Here is a 14,252-nt window from a genome sequence, read left to right as displayed (position 1 = left end):
ACATCTCTATTCTGTCAAATTTAAAAAGGATCTAATCATTGATTCATTGATACCGTGCTGAGTACAACCGCCTTTTGAATTTCATGTTTTGCACTCCCTGAGACACCAAGTCGACCAAGTCTCGCTGAAACCTTCTGCCTGATCACTCCAACAGTAGATATAATTATAGGGACAGTTGTAACTTTTTCCTGCTTCCAGACATCTTATTATTATTATTACTAGTAGTTCTGTGAACAGTAGACCTCGCGCTCAGTAAGTTACATTGATCTGCTGCTATGTTTTCTCAAAAATTAATAAATAATTTATCAATTTAAAATGTCCAGAAAAAATCCTTAATGAACATAGAGCTTTCTGTCCTATCGTACCGTGACGTGTCATCCCGGAATGTGAGTGTGAGCGCTGTTATCAAAAATTGTCTGCAACTGTCTACAACGTTGATGGAAAGATACAGTCATTTTCAAAATGTTCGATGTTTTTGAACGGGTAGTATTATAGCCAACTGTCTACTAACATTGATGGAAAGATACATTTTCAAGATGTTTTTGAACGGGTAGTATAATAGTCCACTAGACAGCTGATTTATGATGAATAATTCTATAGTCTGATTTTTACGGTAATATTGGCGTATGAAGGAGGCTCCTTTTTCCTTTTATATTATCCTTTAAATGCAAAATTTTCAAAAACCTTGTATATACGTCGACGCGCAATTTAAGAAGGATCATGCCTGTCAAATTTCATGAAAATCTATTACTGCGTTTCGCCGTAAATGCGCAACATATAAACATATAAACATTAAGAGAAATGCCAAACTGTCGACTTGAATCTTAGACCTCACTTCGCTCGGTCAATTATTAACTGGCTATTGACATGATAGAAATTAAAGTAGGTATTTGAAGTTATTTTGTTTTTTTTAATTTTTTGAAAGAACAGAAGTTGATCACAACTGGCTGAATTAGAATACAGACAATGCCAGACCGGAAGAGTTTCCTGTGACAAATAACAGTAATGAGTAATACGACTAGCAATTCAAAATGAATGTCTGCCTATTGTTTACTGGACAACTCAGTATAATCAAAAAGAGGTACATTGTTAGTGCAGATACTCTTATATTATAACTGAGCAAACGTCGTTTCACCATAATATTACACTATATACCTACATGGAAACCTGTCATTATTTCAGTTTTCAAATTCATTTCATAAAATTTATCTGTAATTTAATTTCAGGCTAGATCAATCATAATCACAGATTATGAAAGAGTATGAATTGATTGTGCAAATTAACATAGTCATAGTATTTATTTTATACAGAGTGTTCTGAAAAAGGTATTCATAAGTCAGGGCGTGATTCCTCACATCAAAAGAAGAAAAAATGTTCTAATTAACATAGGTCAGAAAATGCTTGGTTACCAAGTTATACAGAGTGGAAGATTTCGTCTAAATTTCTGTGACCCTACTGAAACGAAGCCCTACTGGTATTTGTTGGCTGTTAATTAAGATGTACAATTTATCGTACTTTATGTAAAATGAACTGAGAAATTGAATAAAAAAGTTTACAGATCTTTAGCTACAGTAATTTTTAAAATATGTGACGGTAGACAAAATCTGTTAAGCTCTCTATTTTTCATCCGATTTGTATGCAATTATTAAGGATTATTTTTTAAGGTTGCGTTTGTCTATTACAGACTTATACATCTTTCTCTTCGAAATTAAATTTTCTACAAGCTCTGTGAAAGTTATTTTTGTGCTTATTGTACATTTAACATAATAAATCTGCTTCAAACCTTAAAGGAACTTGTTTTTCGGGACCAAGTTTCGCGTATTTCGTCATATATCTTAAAAATTACTGTAGCTAAAGGTCTGGGAACGATTTTATTCAATTTCTAAGTTCATTTTACATAACGTACGATGAATTTTACATCTTAATTAACAGCCAACAAATACTCTTAGGGCTTCGTTTCAGCAGGGGCACAGAAATTCAGACGAAATCTTCCACCCTGTATAACTTGGTAACCAAACATTTTCGGACCAATGTTAATTAGAACTTTTTTCTTTTTTTGATGTAAGGAATCACGTCCTGACTTATGGGCACCTGTATATCGAAGCTTTTCAGTTTATCGTGAGAAAGTTTGACATCTTTCTTTTGAGAACGGACTATCCAATGGATAATGAATATGAAGAATAATGATAAAAAGTAGCCAATTGAAAGAGTATAACAGTAGCCTACAAGGTGCATGGTTGACAGAACTGGAGACTTGCCTAGTATGAGATCTAGTTGTCTTTATTGGGTAAAGCTAGAACTTTCACCCAGAAATTGATATTTAGAGCACGAAATAACCTTATTACTACAATATACTTTCATAACTCATTTTACAACTTATCAGTAAATACGAATACTCTGCCAAAGAAAATACTCTATTCACAAAAGTATAGCCTACGTACTTTTCTATAAATTGGGCTTAATTGCATGGCTCTTGAAAATCTGGGATAATCTGATTATTGAAAGTCTGTAACCAAGATACTTTATTCCCTTATTAAACTCTTGGAAATAGCACACATTGGTCCGGTTGCATAAACGCCGGTTACATTTTAACCGTGATTAGTTCCATGAGAACCAATCAGAGAAGACGTTTTTGAAAAGAAGGCTTCTCTGATTGGTTATCGTAGAATTAATCATGGTTAAAATTTAACCCGCCTTTGTGCAACCGGTACACTGTGACACAGATTTAAGGAAAGGATAGCTCTATAGATTATAAACTAAAATATTATCATGAATTTTTAAATTATTAATGTGAAATGCCAATTTTACTACAAGTTAATTTTATTATTATATGAATTAGATTTTTCTAATAAATTTGAAAATGCGAGCACATAGTATATTTTCAAAAACTTGAATCTGCATAAACAGTTCACAAGGATGTTATCACATTACACAAGCTTCTAGAAACAATGACTACTTAATCAGCGTTTGTATAGTAGCATTGTAATCACAAACGATAAATCTGATTGAAAGAAGCTTCACTTAAAAAATTGAAGCTAGCTACCATACTGAACCAACTGAGAAAAAATGTAATACTGTTGTCGAAAATGTTGAACGTTAATGTGATTACAGTTTTGTATGTCGAATATTAACTGAATAATTTCATCAAAACAGTAAATAAGAATAAAACGTTCAAGGGTGAGATCATGGGTGAGATCTTGCAAGTCTAAATTTAGAATGAAATTTTTGAATTTCTAGTGATTCTTAATTTAGTATATTCGTTTTTATTGACAGGACATTATTATCACATTTTATGACCTCTTCTCACAGACATTAGTTTATTTCAAATTATATTAGGCACTACTGAATCAAATTTATACGGTTTGTGATTTTTTCAAATAAATTTAAATTAGATTTGCTACGTAACAATGGTCAATTTATTAACAAACTTCAATTTCTCATCACTTGTTTTAATAGTTGTTCCTAGATAGTAGGTTTGATTGATTTAGGTTTCTGGAACTGGCCGTTATAAGAGGGGGTGTCGTGCAAACCACGCTGAGGGTTTATCGAAGAGTCAGGAAGGTGTCTCGACTTCTTGAAACTGCCGCTCAGGTATTAGAGCGAAATATAAAAACTTTCAACAAAGTTGTATAATAGTTTCATAGTAAAGCCCTCTGTGGGTTGGGGGACCTTGAGTCGATCATCGTACTCAAGAATGTGTTGAAAACCAGAATTCATCCACAGTATCCATGCTTGTCGTAGGAGGCGACTAAAATGGACCTCAAGGCAACTCCAGAAGTTGCCTTGCCTTCAAACCCACGGGATCTGCTCCATCAGAGTAGTTTCGGAGGGGCAAAAAGAAAAACCCAAGAGACCAGAGATGGGCGAAACTCCAGGCACAAATGTGGGTCAAAAGGCTGAGTAAAGGGTGGCCGGGCGCCGGGCGCCCTAGAGGCGATTTGGCGTCCCCTCTCTCAGTGGAAGGACCTACAAAAAGGCCAGGAATGGAACTCAGTAGGTAACGAGTTGGTGGATGGAGAGGCCAAAACTCGCCACTGCTCAAAGAAGGGCTGCCATTCAGACAAAACTTCTTGGGAGAGGTGAGGCTTTTGACCCTGCAGAGTTTCAGAGGGGCAAAAAAGAAAAACCCAAGAGACCAGAGATGAGCGAAATTCCAGGCACAAATGTGGGTCAAAAGGCTAAGTAAAGGGTGGCCGGGCGCCGGGTGCACTAGAGGCAGTTTGGCGTCCTCTCTCTCTCAGAGGAAGGACCTACAAATAGGCCAGGAGTGGAACTCACGTAGGTCACGAGTTTGTGGATGGAGAGGCCAAAACTTACCACTGCTCAAAGAAGGGCGGCCATTCAGACATAACTTCTTGGGAGAGGTGAGGCTTTTGACCCTGCAGAGTTTCGGAGGGGCAAAAATAAAAACCCAAGAGACCAGAGATGGGTGAAACTCCAGGCACAAAGAGGCTGAGTCGAGGGTGGCCGGCGCCGGGCGCCCTAGAGGCAGTTTGGCGTCCCCTCTCTCAGCGGAATGACCTACAAAAAGGCCAGGAATGGAACTCACGTAGGTAACGAGTTGGTGGATGGAGAGGCCAAAACTCGCCACTGCTCAAAGAAGGGCTGCCATTTAGGCAAAACTTCTTGGGAGAGGTGAGGCCTTTGACCCTGCAGAGTTTCAGAGGGGCAAAAAGAAAAACCCAAGAGACCAGAGATGAGCGAAATTCCAGGCACAAATGTGGGTCAAAAGGCTAAGTAAAGGGTGGCCCAAAAAGAAACAAAACCCAAGACATCAGAGATGAGTGAAACTCTAGGCACCAATGTGGGTCAAGAGGCTGAGTCAAGGGTGGCCCGGGCGCCCTAGAGGGAACTTGGCCGCCCCTTCCTCGGCGGAAGGACCTACAAAGAAGGCCAGGAGTGGAACTCACGGAGGTCACGAGGACTAATCAGTCTGAAGAGACTGCCAAGCATATCACACTGGATTGCGACAAGGATTGCAACCAGGAGATGAATGGAATGTTAGTATAGGGTAAAACTCCTGGTTCTTGTAAAGGAGATAGATAGGTATTGGTTTGCCTAACTAACATACTACTTGGGAACACAATAAGCTTCGGTTGACATGTGGGGTTCTTTGAAACTTTGGATCCTTGAATCCGTCCCTTCAAAAACAATAAGCAATAAACAATTCATACTAAAAATCTCTTTTGTGGTTCATATATGAATTTTAATTTCTCCAGCTTTTGAAGGGAATCCATTCTCTGAGCGTGTGAGAGCCGTATTTATTAGCGATTCTCAAGATAAAACTGGATGATAACAGCTTTGTTAAGAAAAATTGTAGCAACAATGTTGTTGCTAGGTATTTCTAGTTCAGCTGTTAATGGAGACCCTGGAAAAGCTTAATTGAAACGCAAAGAAAAGCAGGACAGCGCCTACAATCACCATTACCTATAATTACCCACACACAAGCCTATGAGCTTATGTGGACATCACCCTCAGTATTATTAATTACTGACGTAGTTTCAGCGAAATTTTAGAGTTCTCTCAACACATCATTTCTAGGCCTAAGCTTGAACAAACTGAAGCTTGAAAATTAAACAAATTCTGTCAATTAGTATTCACAAAGGTTGAATAAATTGCTTGAAAAATGCCGTTTCGGGATCATCCTTGGATTTTTTCGAATCCGTTCATAATGCATGTCTAGAACTAGAAGACCCATTGAACATGCACACCAAATTTGAATGTTTCTATTTCAGTAGATTTTTAGTGCTGCAGATGAGGGAGTGAGTGAATTTCGCTTTAGAATAATAAGCCAAGTTTGTCCAAAATGAAGTCAATAAGTAAGTTTAAGTAAATAAGTAACCTATTTCGGACTATGTGTTATCTAAATTTGGGAGATGAATAGCACAAGGTTACCTTATTTTTCCTCTCCCAATCATTTTGATAATATACTTATTGTATAAATGAATAAAGAATGAATATATAAAAAGAGTTATGTAATATAATAACTACCAAAAGTAGGCTATTCTGAATCTACTTTTGGTGAATCAGCCTAATTTAAATTGGCCATTTAAGCCCAATCAAGCTATTGAGTGGCAATCAGATATTCTAGACTCTCTCTCGATCATTCAATAAACCCACAATCTAAAAAAAAAAAAACAGTTACGATCCACAACATTCCAGCTTTTACTATACACCAGGAAGCGTAAAGAAATACAAATTAACGCTCTCATTAATCAATTACTTTTGGACTGTTGTATAAATTAGAATTGGAACCGTTTTGGGCGTAAGCCTTTGGTACTTTTCTGTAAGTTGTGTAATTCTGAATGATTAAATGAATAAATTAATTAATTAGCTATAAGAAATTCACGAAAAATGCAAATCCTTCCTGTTTGACAGGTTCAAATTTTCATCTCTGTATTACTAAAGAGTCTTTTACATGGGCAAAGTGAAATAAAATTAATGAATCTACAGTTTTAGGAGGATTTCGGAACGTAGGCATATATCCTAACTATTCTTCGATTACAGAACTAATAGAGAACTTTTGATATCTTCACAAAAAATTCTTGCTATCATGAGTATACTAACACAAAAACTTATCTCAAATCTCATTGCTTGAGATAGTGAACATATTTATTTCCCATTCAGATTATAAACGAGCCAAGTTTTCATTCATTAATAGCCTTGCATGCATTTGACCCTTGGACGAGTTTCAGACAAGAATAAAACTTACCTTCCGTAATTTATATAAGTTATAAGCCAGGTTGTAAAATTAAATGCTTCATGTTATTCATTACATTATATAATGCTGATAATTCTTATTGCGTTGGATTATGATGCACTATTGCGTTTTATTTTTGATGCTTTTTTTGACCGAGCGAAGTGAGGTCTAAGATTCAAGTCGACGGTATGGCATTTCTCTTAATGTTTAAATGTTTACATGTTAAAATGTAAAAATGTAAAAATGTTAAAATGTTTATATGTTGCGCATTTACGGCGAAACGCGGTAATAGATTTTCATGAAATTTGACAGGTATGTTCCTTTTTTAATTGCGCATCGACGTATATACAAGGTTTTTGGAAATTTTGCATTTCAAGAATAATATAAAAGGAAAAAGGAACTTCCTTCATACGCCAATATTAGAGTAAAAATAAGACTATAGAATTATTCATCACATATCAGCTGACAAGTGATTACACATATGTGTGGAGAAGCCAGTCTATTACTGTATTTCCATAAGGTCTATAGTTTCAATCAGGTACTTGTGGATGAGAATACTGCGTGAGGTCTACTGTTCACAGAACTACTAGTTTAGTTCTATTGTACTGCTGTAGTAGAGAATATTTTTAATCCTCTCCAACTTGGAGAAGTGATTAGGTCCGTATCAGCATTCAGCAGTCATCATGATATATAATTATTCAGATTCTATGTTACATGTTAGATGAGGGCTCTGAACTCCCGTTGGACGGATAGCCGCTTAACCCAGCTCCACTAAGAATCAGTAATGAGCTTAAATCTCTACCAGGTGATTTGCAACCTACATAAAACTGCAGGATGAATAAAGTGATCATTAACATAGAGAAACCATAGCGTAAGTAGATATCCCATGGTATAGGGAATTATTTATGTCGCAACTCTTATACTGTTATCTCAAGCCGATTACTGTCGATTATTGTTAATTTTTACTGTTTTGTTGGGGTGAGAGTGTAGGAACGGCACAATTTGAGAGACTACACAGCTGGATGGGAAAGAACTACGTGAACTATCGTCTTGGGATAACAGTAAAAGTTGCGACATAAACGCCCTATACCATGGGATATCTACTTACGCTATCGTTTCTCTATGTCATTAACCTCTCCATTACCAATGCATGAGTCAAGAATCAAGAATCATTTATTGTCGTCCCGCTCAAGAGCATTGGCAAAGTCACATAAAAAATGAAAATACAAAATACAATGTATATTATGATAAAATCAATGCATTCACACACTGTAGGCTACATAAAACATTCAGTCACTTATCAGTAAGTTCAGATAATTAAAAGTCTATACGTTTTTATTATAAGAAAAGGGAACAACTTCAAAATGTTACATTAGTAGTACTCCCAGCTAAAAACTCTCCCACCGAGTAAAATGCTTTCTTTTTCAACCATTTAATGATGGCAACCTGGAATACTTTCGCATCAGTCTCTCTAGCACTCAAGTCTAGTTCAAGCTTAATATTTAATATGAAAGTTTTCAATGTTCTTCATTCAAATAACCTAATTTAAATTTCATATTAGAGAAGCTTAACTACAATGTAACACTATAACATTATTACATGCAACAAGCAACTAATAACTTATACCCCAACACATATAATTTATTTATTTATTTATTGAATCATTGAGAATTATTATACAACTTACAGAAAAGTACCACAGGCTAACTTGCGCCCAAAACGGTTCCAATTCTAATTTATACAACAGTCCAAATGTAGCTAGAGGTTATAAGAGTCACTTCAAAATTTTTCAATTACACACTCAATTTACAATCCATACAAACAAAAATCATTTTTAAATGAAAAAAATACTTCTAAATTGAATTAAATTAATTACAAATAATTGGAAATCTCCAAACTTTGAAAAAACTAAAATTTTTATAGTGGGGTGTATATTTATTCAATAAATTATCTTTGCCTATTAAGAAATTATTCAATTCATAAAACTTCTTTGTTTTATTTGTATTAAATAATAATGTTCGTATGGCTTTTATTGGTGGGGAGTTCCTGATACATTTGTATTGAATGTTATAGTATCCAAATTTGTATTGTAATTGTTTTGATGAATAAACTTTGATATGATTTTGAATATATTCTCATAATAGCCGAATAAAAATTATTTCTATTTTTTATGTAGAAATAGTTATTTGAACATCTAGGGACAGTGACAAAAGTACAACTTTTTCTACCTGAGGGCACAGTTTGTCGAAAGTATGGCGAAACAAGGGCGACAATTTCCCAGAGAGAACAAAGTACTGTTGTGCCGTGATGTACACAGTAGCTACTTTTCCTCCCCAGCTAGATTTATGAAGAAAACTATTACACCCGAGAAAAGCAAGCATGTTAAATGAACATGATCTTGTTATTAGAAAATTCAGCCAGGCGTCACCTGCCGGTTAGTTTATTCCTAAAAAAAAGCTTGGATGAGATAGAAATCAATAGCATCTTTGGTTTTCAAGACACGAAAACACGATAATTATTAATTTTAATCTCTCTTACTACGAGAGAACTAGCCTTGGCATTAGAATATACACATTTATCTAATAAGATAACCTAGTCGAGATGCATGTAAAAAGATAGACTCAATTGAAATGGGTCTGAAAACAGGCTTAAAGCATGACAGAACGAGAAGATAAGAGAATCTAGAATGACGATTGAGTATTTTAGAGTTTTGAGTATTGAGTTCAAAGATATTATTTGGGTATTGAGTATTGAGTATTTTAGAGTTCAGTAGCATTGTGAATAGGAATTAATCGACTCAAACGCATGGCACGGAATTGAGAATACATTCGTTTGGGATCGACAAAAATGACCTGCATTATAAACGTCCACAGTTGACGGATTAATATCAAACAGAATTTATTGAAAATTCTAGCAGAGGGTTGATTAAATTTCATAATAGAATAATTTCTGCAATCGAAGTCCAACACTATTCATTTTTCACTAAATTATTAATGCAACTGCTATTGTTGTTACTATCTAGGGTAGAGATAAGATTCTTTTATTTTCACTCTTCAAAATGAATAATTAATTATTCACTAGATTTTAAAATTTACTAGATAAAAAAGATCACAATTGACAGAATTAAACACTCCAAGAATAAAACTAAAGAGCTTTGGAGAGCAGTGAATAACGAAAGAAATAAACAAAGAAACAAACTTAACGGTTTGAACCTTCATCTAAATGGAAAATTGGTGAATGACCCGTTATCAGTAATATCTTGAATGAGACCTTCACCCAGCCAGTACTCTCTGGGATCACAATGCAAACAGAAACACAGATACAACAACCAGTTGCAACGGACCCGTTTTAGCATCATTTGACTTCAGTTGACATCCCAAGACATGATAAAACTCTTCAAGAAACTGAAGTCAAATAACTCAGCCGGATTTGATGGAATTTCGGGAAAATTACTAAAGTTCAGCAAGGAAGAAGTTCTGAGGCCTTTGACGCATATAATCAATAGCTCGCTGAACCAAGCTGCATTGCCTAAGAAACTGAAAATATCAAGAGTCTTCCCTGCTTATTGATCGAGCGAAGTGAGGTCTAAGATTCAAGTCGACGGTTTGGCATTTCTCTCAATGTTTAAATGTTTGAATGTTAAAATGTTTATATGTTGCGCATTTACGGCGAAACGCGGTAATAGATTTTCATGAAATTTGACAGGTATGTTCCTTTTTTAATTGCACGTCGACGTATATACAAGGTTTTTGGAAATTTTGCATTTCAAGGATAATATAAAAGGAAAAAGGAGCCTCCTTCAAAAATCAGACTATAGAATTATTCATCATAAATCAGCTGACAAGTGATTACACAGATATGTGGAGAAGCCAGTCTATTGCTGTATTTCCATATGGTCTATATTTTCCATCATGTACTTGTGGATGAGAATACTGCGTGAGGTCTACTGTTCACAGAACTCCTGGTATATGACCAGTTAATAGCTCACATGGAGAGAAATGGACTATTGTTAATGTTCCAGCTTCAGGAAAGGGCGCAGCACAAATACAGTCATTGCATATTTATTGAAGGTCATAAATGATGCATGGGAGAATAAGAAGATAGCAACAGGCCTGTTCTTGGACTTACAAAAGGCATTTTCAGGAAATTCTCATGGAAATTAAAACAACCAAATATACGGGGAAGGGCTTTGCAATGGATCGAAGATTATTTTACTGACAGACAACAATATGTAGAGATCCTCCACAAACATCAAACAGCAGTCACAAATGTTAAATAAACTTTTAGAAAGTCGAACAAAGGTGTGCTACAAGGTTCAATTCTAGGCCCCTTATTTTTTTCTCATCTACATCAATGACTTCCCAGAAATGTGTACTGTTCGCAGATGCCACCAACATTATCATTCCAACAGAAAGTAGAACTGACAAAGAAAGCAGTGTAGCTTCAGCATTTCGAAGAGCCTCATTAGTATGCAGTGATCTCAAACTGACAATAAACAGGGAGAAAACTGTAAAGATGGTCTTCTCACCCAACCAAAGGCAGAAGAAACCATGAACACAGCTTGCATTACAAAGTTTCTTGGTGATAACTGACCAGAACCTGAACTGGGGTGAGCACACGAACCATTTATGCAACCATCATTCCTCTCTCAATCATATATCTCTCATCATCCCTAAGATAAGAAGAATTTGAAACATTGCAGATGAGAAAGCAACATTGGTTGCATACCATGCCCTGTTTGCCTCTTTGCCTCTGAGATATGGAATTTTAGCATGGGGATCGGCGCCATGCAACTATATGAACAGAATTCTTTGCTGTCAAAAAAATGCATGAAGGATTATTTTGAGACAGGATTTCAGGGAGTATTGCAAACCACTATTTATTCAAAATAAAATACTCACTGTGGTCTCACTTCATCTTATGTAAATAATAGTTATTGCTACTGGACAGAACCCTGTACTCCGTAGTGATCGTCATAATACCACCAGAGGCCTAACAAATATTGACCTTCCGCAACATAGGCTCCAGAAATTAAAGCACACCCCTAATTCTGCTGGATCGCGCTATTTCAACCTCCTGCCAAAGGACCTCAAGTCAATGATACACTACTATCCACACTTCCTTGGAGCTGAAACAGTACTTCTTGAGGAGACCATATGGATGAAACACATTACAAAATCGGCGAACTTGATCGAGTCCACCTAAAAATTATGACGATTTCCCGATTTAAGGACCGTGGCAAAGACACCGGAAGTAATAAGTAAGGGAAGAAAACTTTCTAGAACTTGAAAAAAAGAAAAACAGACAACACGATAGAATAAAGAGCCATTTATAGATCATGAAAATCTATTTTTTAAATTTATATTCAGAGAAATCTAGACGTACATCTCAACTTAAAAGAGACTTCATTGGTTACAGAGTTCAAATTTTTTAAATAAAATTATAGAAGGATATTATTATGTTATTCTTGAATCTTTTTACAACAAATAGAAATACGAGGGATATAGGAGGTCCTGATAGAAACGTTAATAGCTTTAAATCTACTTATTGCAATTCAGTTAACTTTATGTTATTCTTGAATCTTTTTACAACCAATAGAAATACGAGGTATATAGGAGATCCTGATAGAAACGTTAATAACTTTAAATCTACTTATTGCAATTCAGTTAACTTTTAATACACCATTTTTGGCTAAAGCAACTGAAGAATTAAAACTTAGCAGGACTTTATGAAAACGTATATTGCAAGTAAAAAAATATCAGCATCTAATTGCCTGTGAAATTGTAATTTTGGAATTCATGTGAAACAATTACTAGGCGTCCTTGAACTAATTTCAAGATAAGATTTTACAATAATATTGTTAAGTATACAATGAAACATGAATTACTGTAATCGTATATCATTGGACTTTTTAGTGGGATGACTATTTCTTACTTAATGCCTACTACAAACAAAGAGACTACCGTCATTCAATGTAAAAGGCTTATTTGAAAGTAACTGATTTAAACGATACATTATTTTAAATCGTTCATAAACAATGCTTGGTTAAAAAACAAAAGAGGTTATTGTAATGTTTACAAAAGTTTTAGTACCTTTCACTTGTTCCTTCCAGTCGCGAAACTGACATTATAGAAAAAACTTAAAAACGGGAAATATTATTTACAAAGTAGGAGTTTTAAAATATAGTTCATATCACATTATAAATTTTGAGAGACCACCAACAACACTACGAACAAAGTAAACTTTTAAAACTCATAAGTTGCAGACTGCAGATCGGCGCTCTATCACTGCTGCTTTGAAATGAAAACAGCTGCTTGACCTTGCGGCAAGATTTGAGCAGGACTAACAACCTAAATAATATTATTGAATTAATGTAGATAAATTCGAAAAAAATAAAACACTAATAAATTTGAAAAAAATATATATCAATTCTCAGGCTGTTGCATGTACTGCAATTCTATTGAATAATTGAATTTAACCTTTATATGATCACTGAATATGTAGCGGGCTATTCAATATCCAACTGCCGATCCAGTTGGATGTCCAGCCGTATCGGGTCTAGCTATTTGGAGTTGGACTATGTATAATGTGGTTGGACATCAAACAGCCGACCTCTGACGTCAAATCCTAATAAATTATTTTGACCTCAAGAATTGAGGCTCAAGCAGGACAAGAAATCGGATAGTGAATGGCCCGCTCGGGTTATGGAAAGTGTATGGGTGAAATGAGATCAATGATCAAACATCCATGCCTACCAGTGAGAGTCGAACCCACGACCAGGTACTGTAGTGCTTGCAGACTGAAAGGGTGCAACGCCAGTCGTCTCGGCTAACCTGGCCGGCAGAATCAACCTATCCTCTCCAAAAAAGAATTCGTCACCCGTCCTCCACCACGACCCTATTGAGAGCTCTGGTGTGGAAACTAAAATTTGTGTACCAAAAAAATCCAACAAAATGTTATAAGTTAAGCTTTCAGTAAGAAAATTTTCTGATATAAATAAGAAACCCTTCTCCCATTGCAATACATAATAAGAGTAAGTATATTCAAACAGTTTGGTAAAAAAGCGATGATACACATCAATGAAAACTTCGCCTCCCTGATCCCTCCATTATGAGTTCTCATTCTCCATGAGACTTTGGAAATGCGCATCATAGGTTCAAAGGTGTTTGTTTACTTTCAATTTCTAGATCATAGTAACATTCTTAAAAATTGTTTCATGAGTTCCTTTACTCATACAAGAATGCAAAGAAATACTGGAAACCATGGACGAAGATTCTCTGAAAAGGGCGCCATGCCAGAAAACTGTACGTATGAGAAGTAAGATGAAATTGTTGTAATTTATTCTTCCATAAAATTGACTGATTTTTAAACGTGGGAAATTAACATCGAAGAAAAAATTTGGAAGAAATTTTGGGGGAAGGCGAGGGTGCGCTTGTTAGCTGAAACACTGAAAGTTGACCATCTTTCCAATTCATGGGTGAGATTGAGCGCCCATATTGTTTTTGATTGTCATGAAAATTATGATACACCACTGGAATTTTGTAATATTGAA

The 14,252-nt window shown here is 35.5% G+C and overlaps 1 protein-coding gene across 1 annotated transcript in view; it reads right to left on the bottom strand.

Annotated features, from left to right (window-relative positions):
- The window catches only part of LOC111064284 (major facilitator superfamily domain-containing protein 8), a 43,943-nt gene extending 30,946 nt beyond the window's left edge, over positions 1 to 12,997 (bottom strand). The window contains exon 1 of the mRNA XM_039433189.1: positions 12,793 to 12,997. Within this exon, the coding sequence (XP_039289123.1) occupies positions 12,793 to 12,827 (35 nt within the window). The 5' untranslated portion in view covers positions 12,828 to 12,997. The remainder of the gene's footprint in view (positions 1 to 12,792) is intronic.
- Positions 12,998 to 14,252: the final 1,255 nt, after the last annotated feature.

Source organism: Nilaparvata lugens, chromosome 7 (genome assembly GCF_014356525.2).
Source record: "Nilaparvata lugens isolate BPH chromosome 7, ASM1435652v1, whole genome shotgun sequence".
NCBI lineage: Eukaryota > Metazoa > Arthropoda > Insecta > Hemiptera > Delphacidae > Nilaparvata > Nilaparvata lugens.
This window is presented reverse-complemented; position numbering and strand designations above follow the sequence as displayed.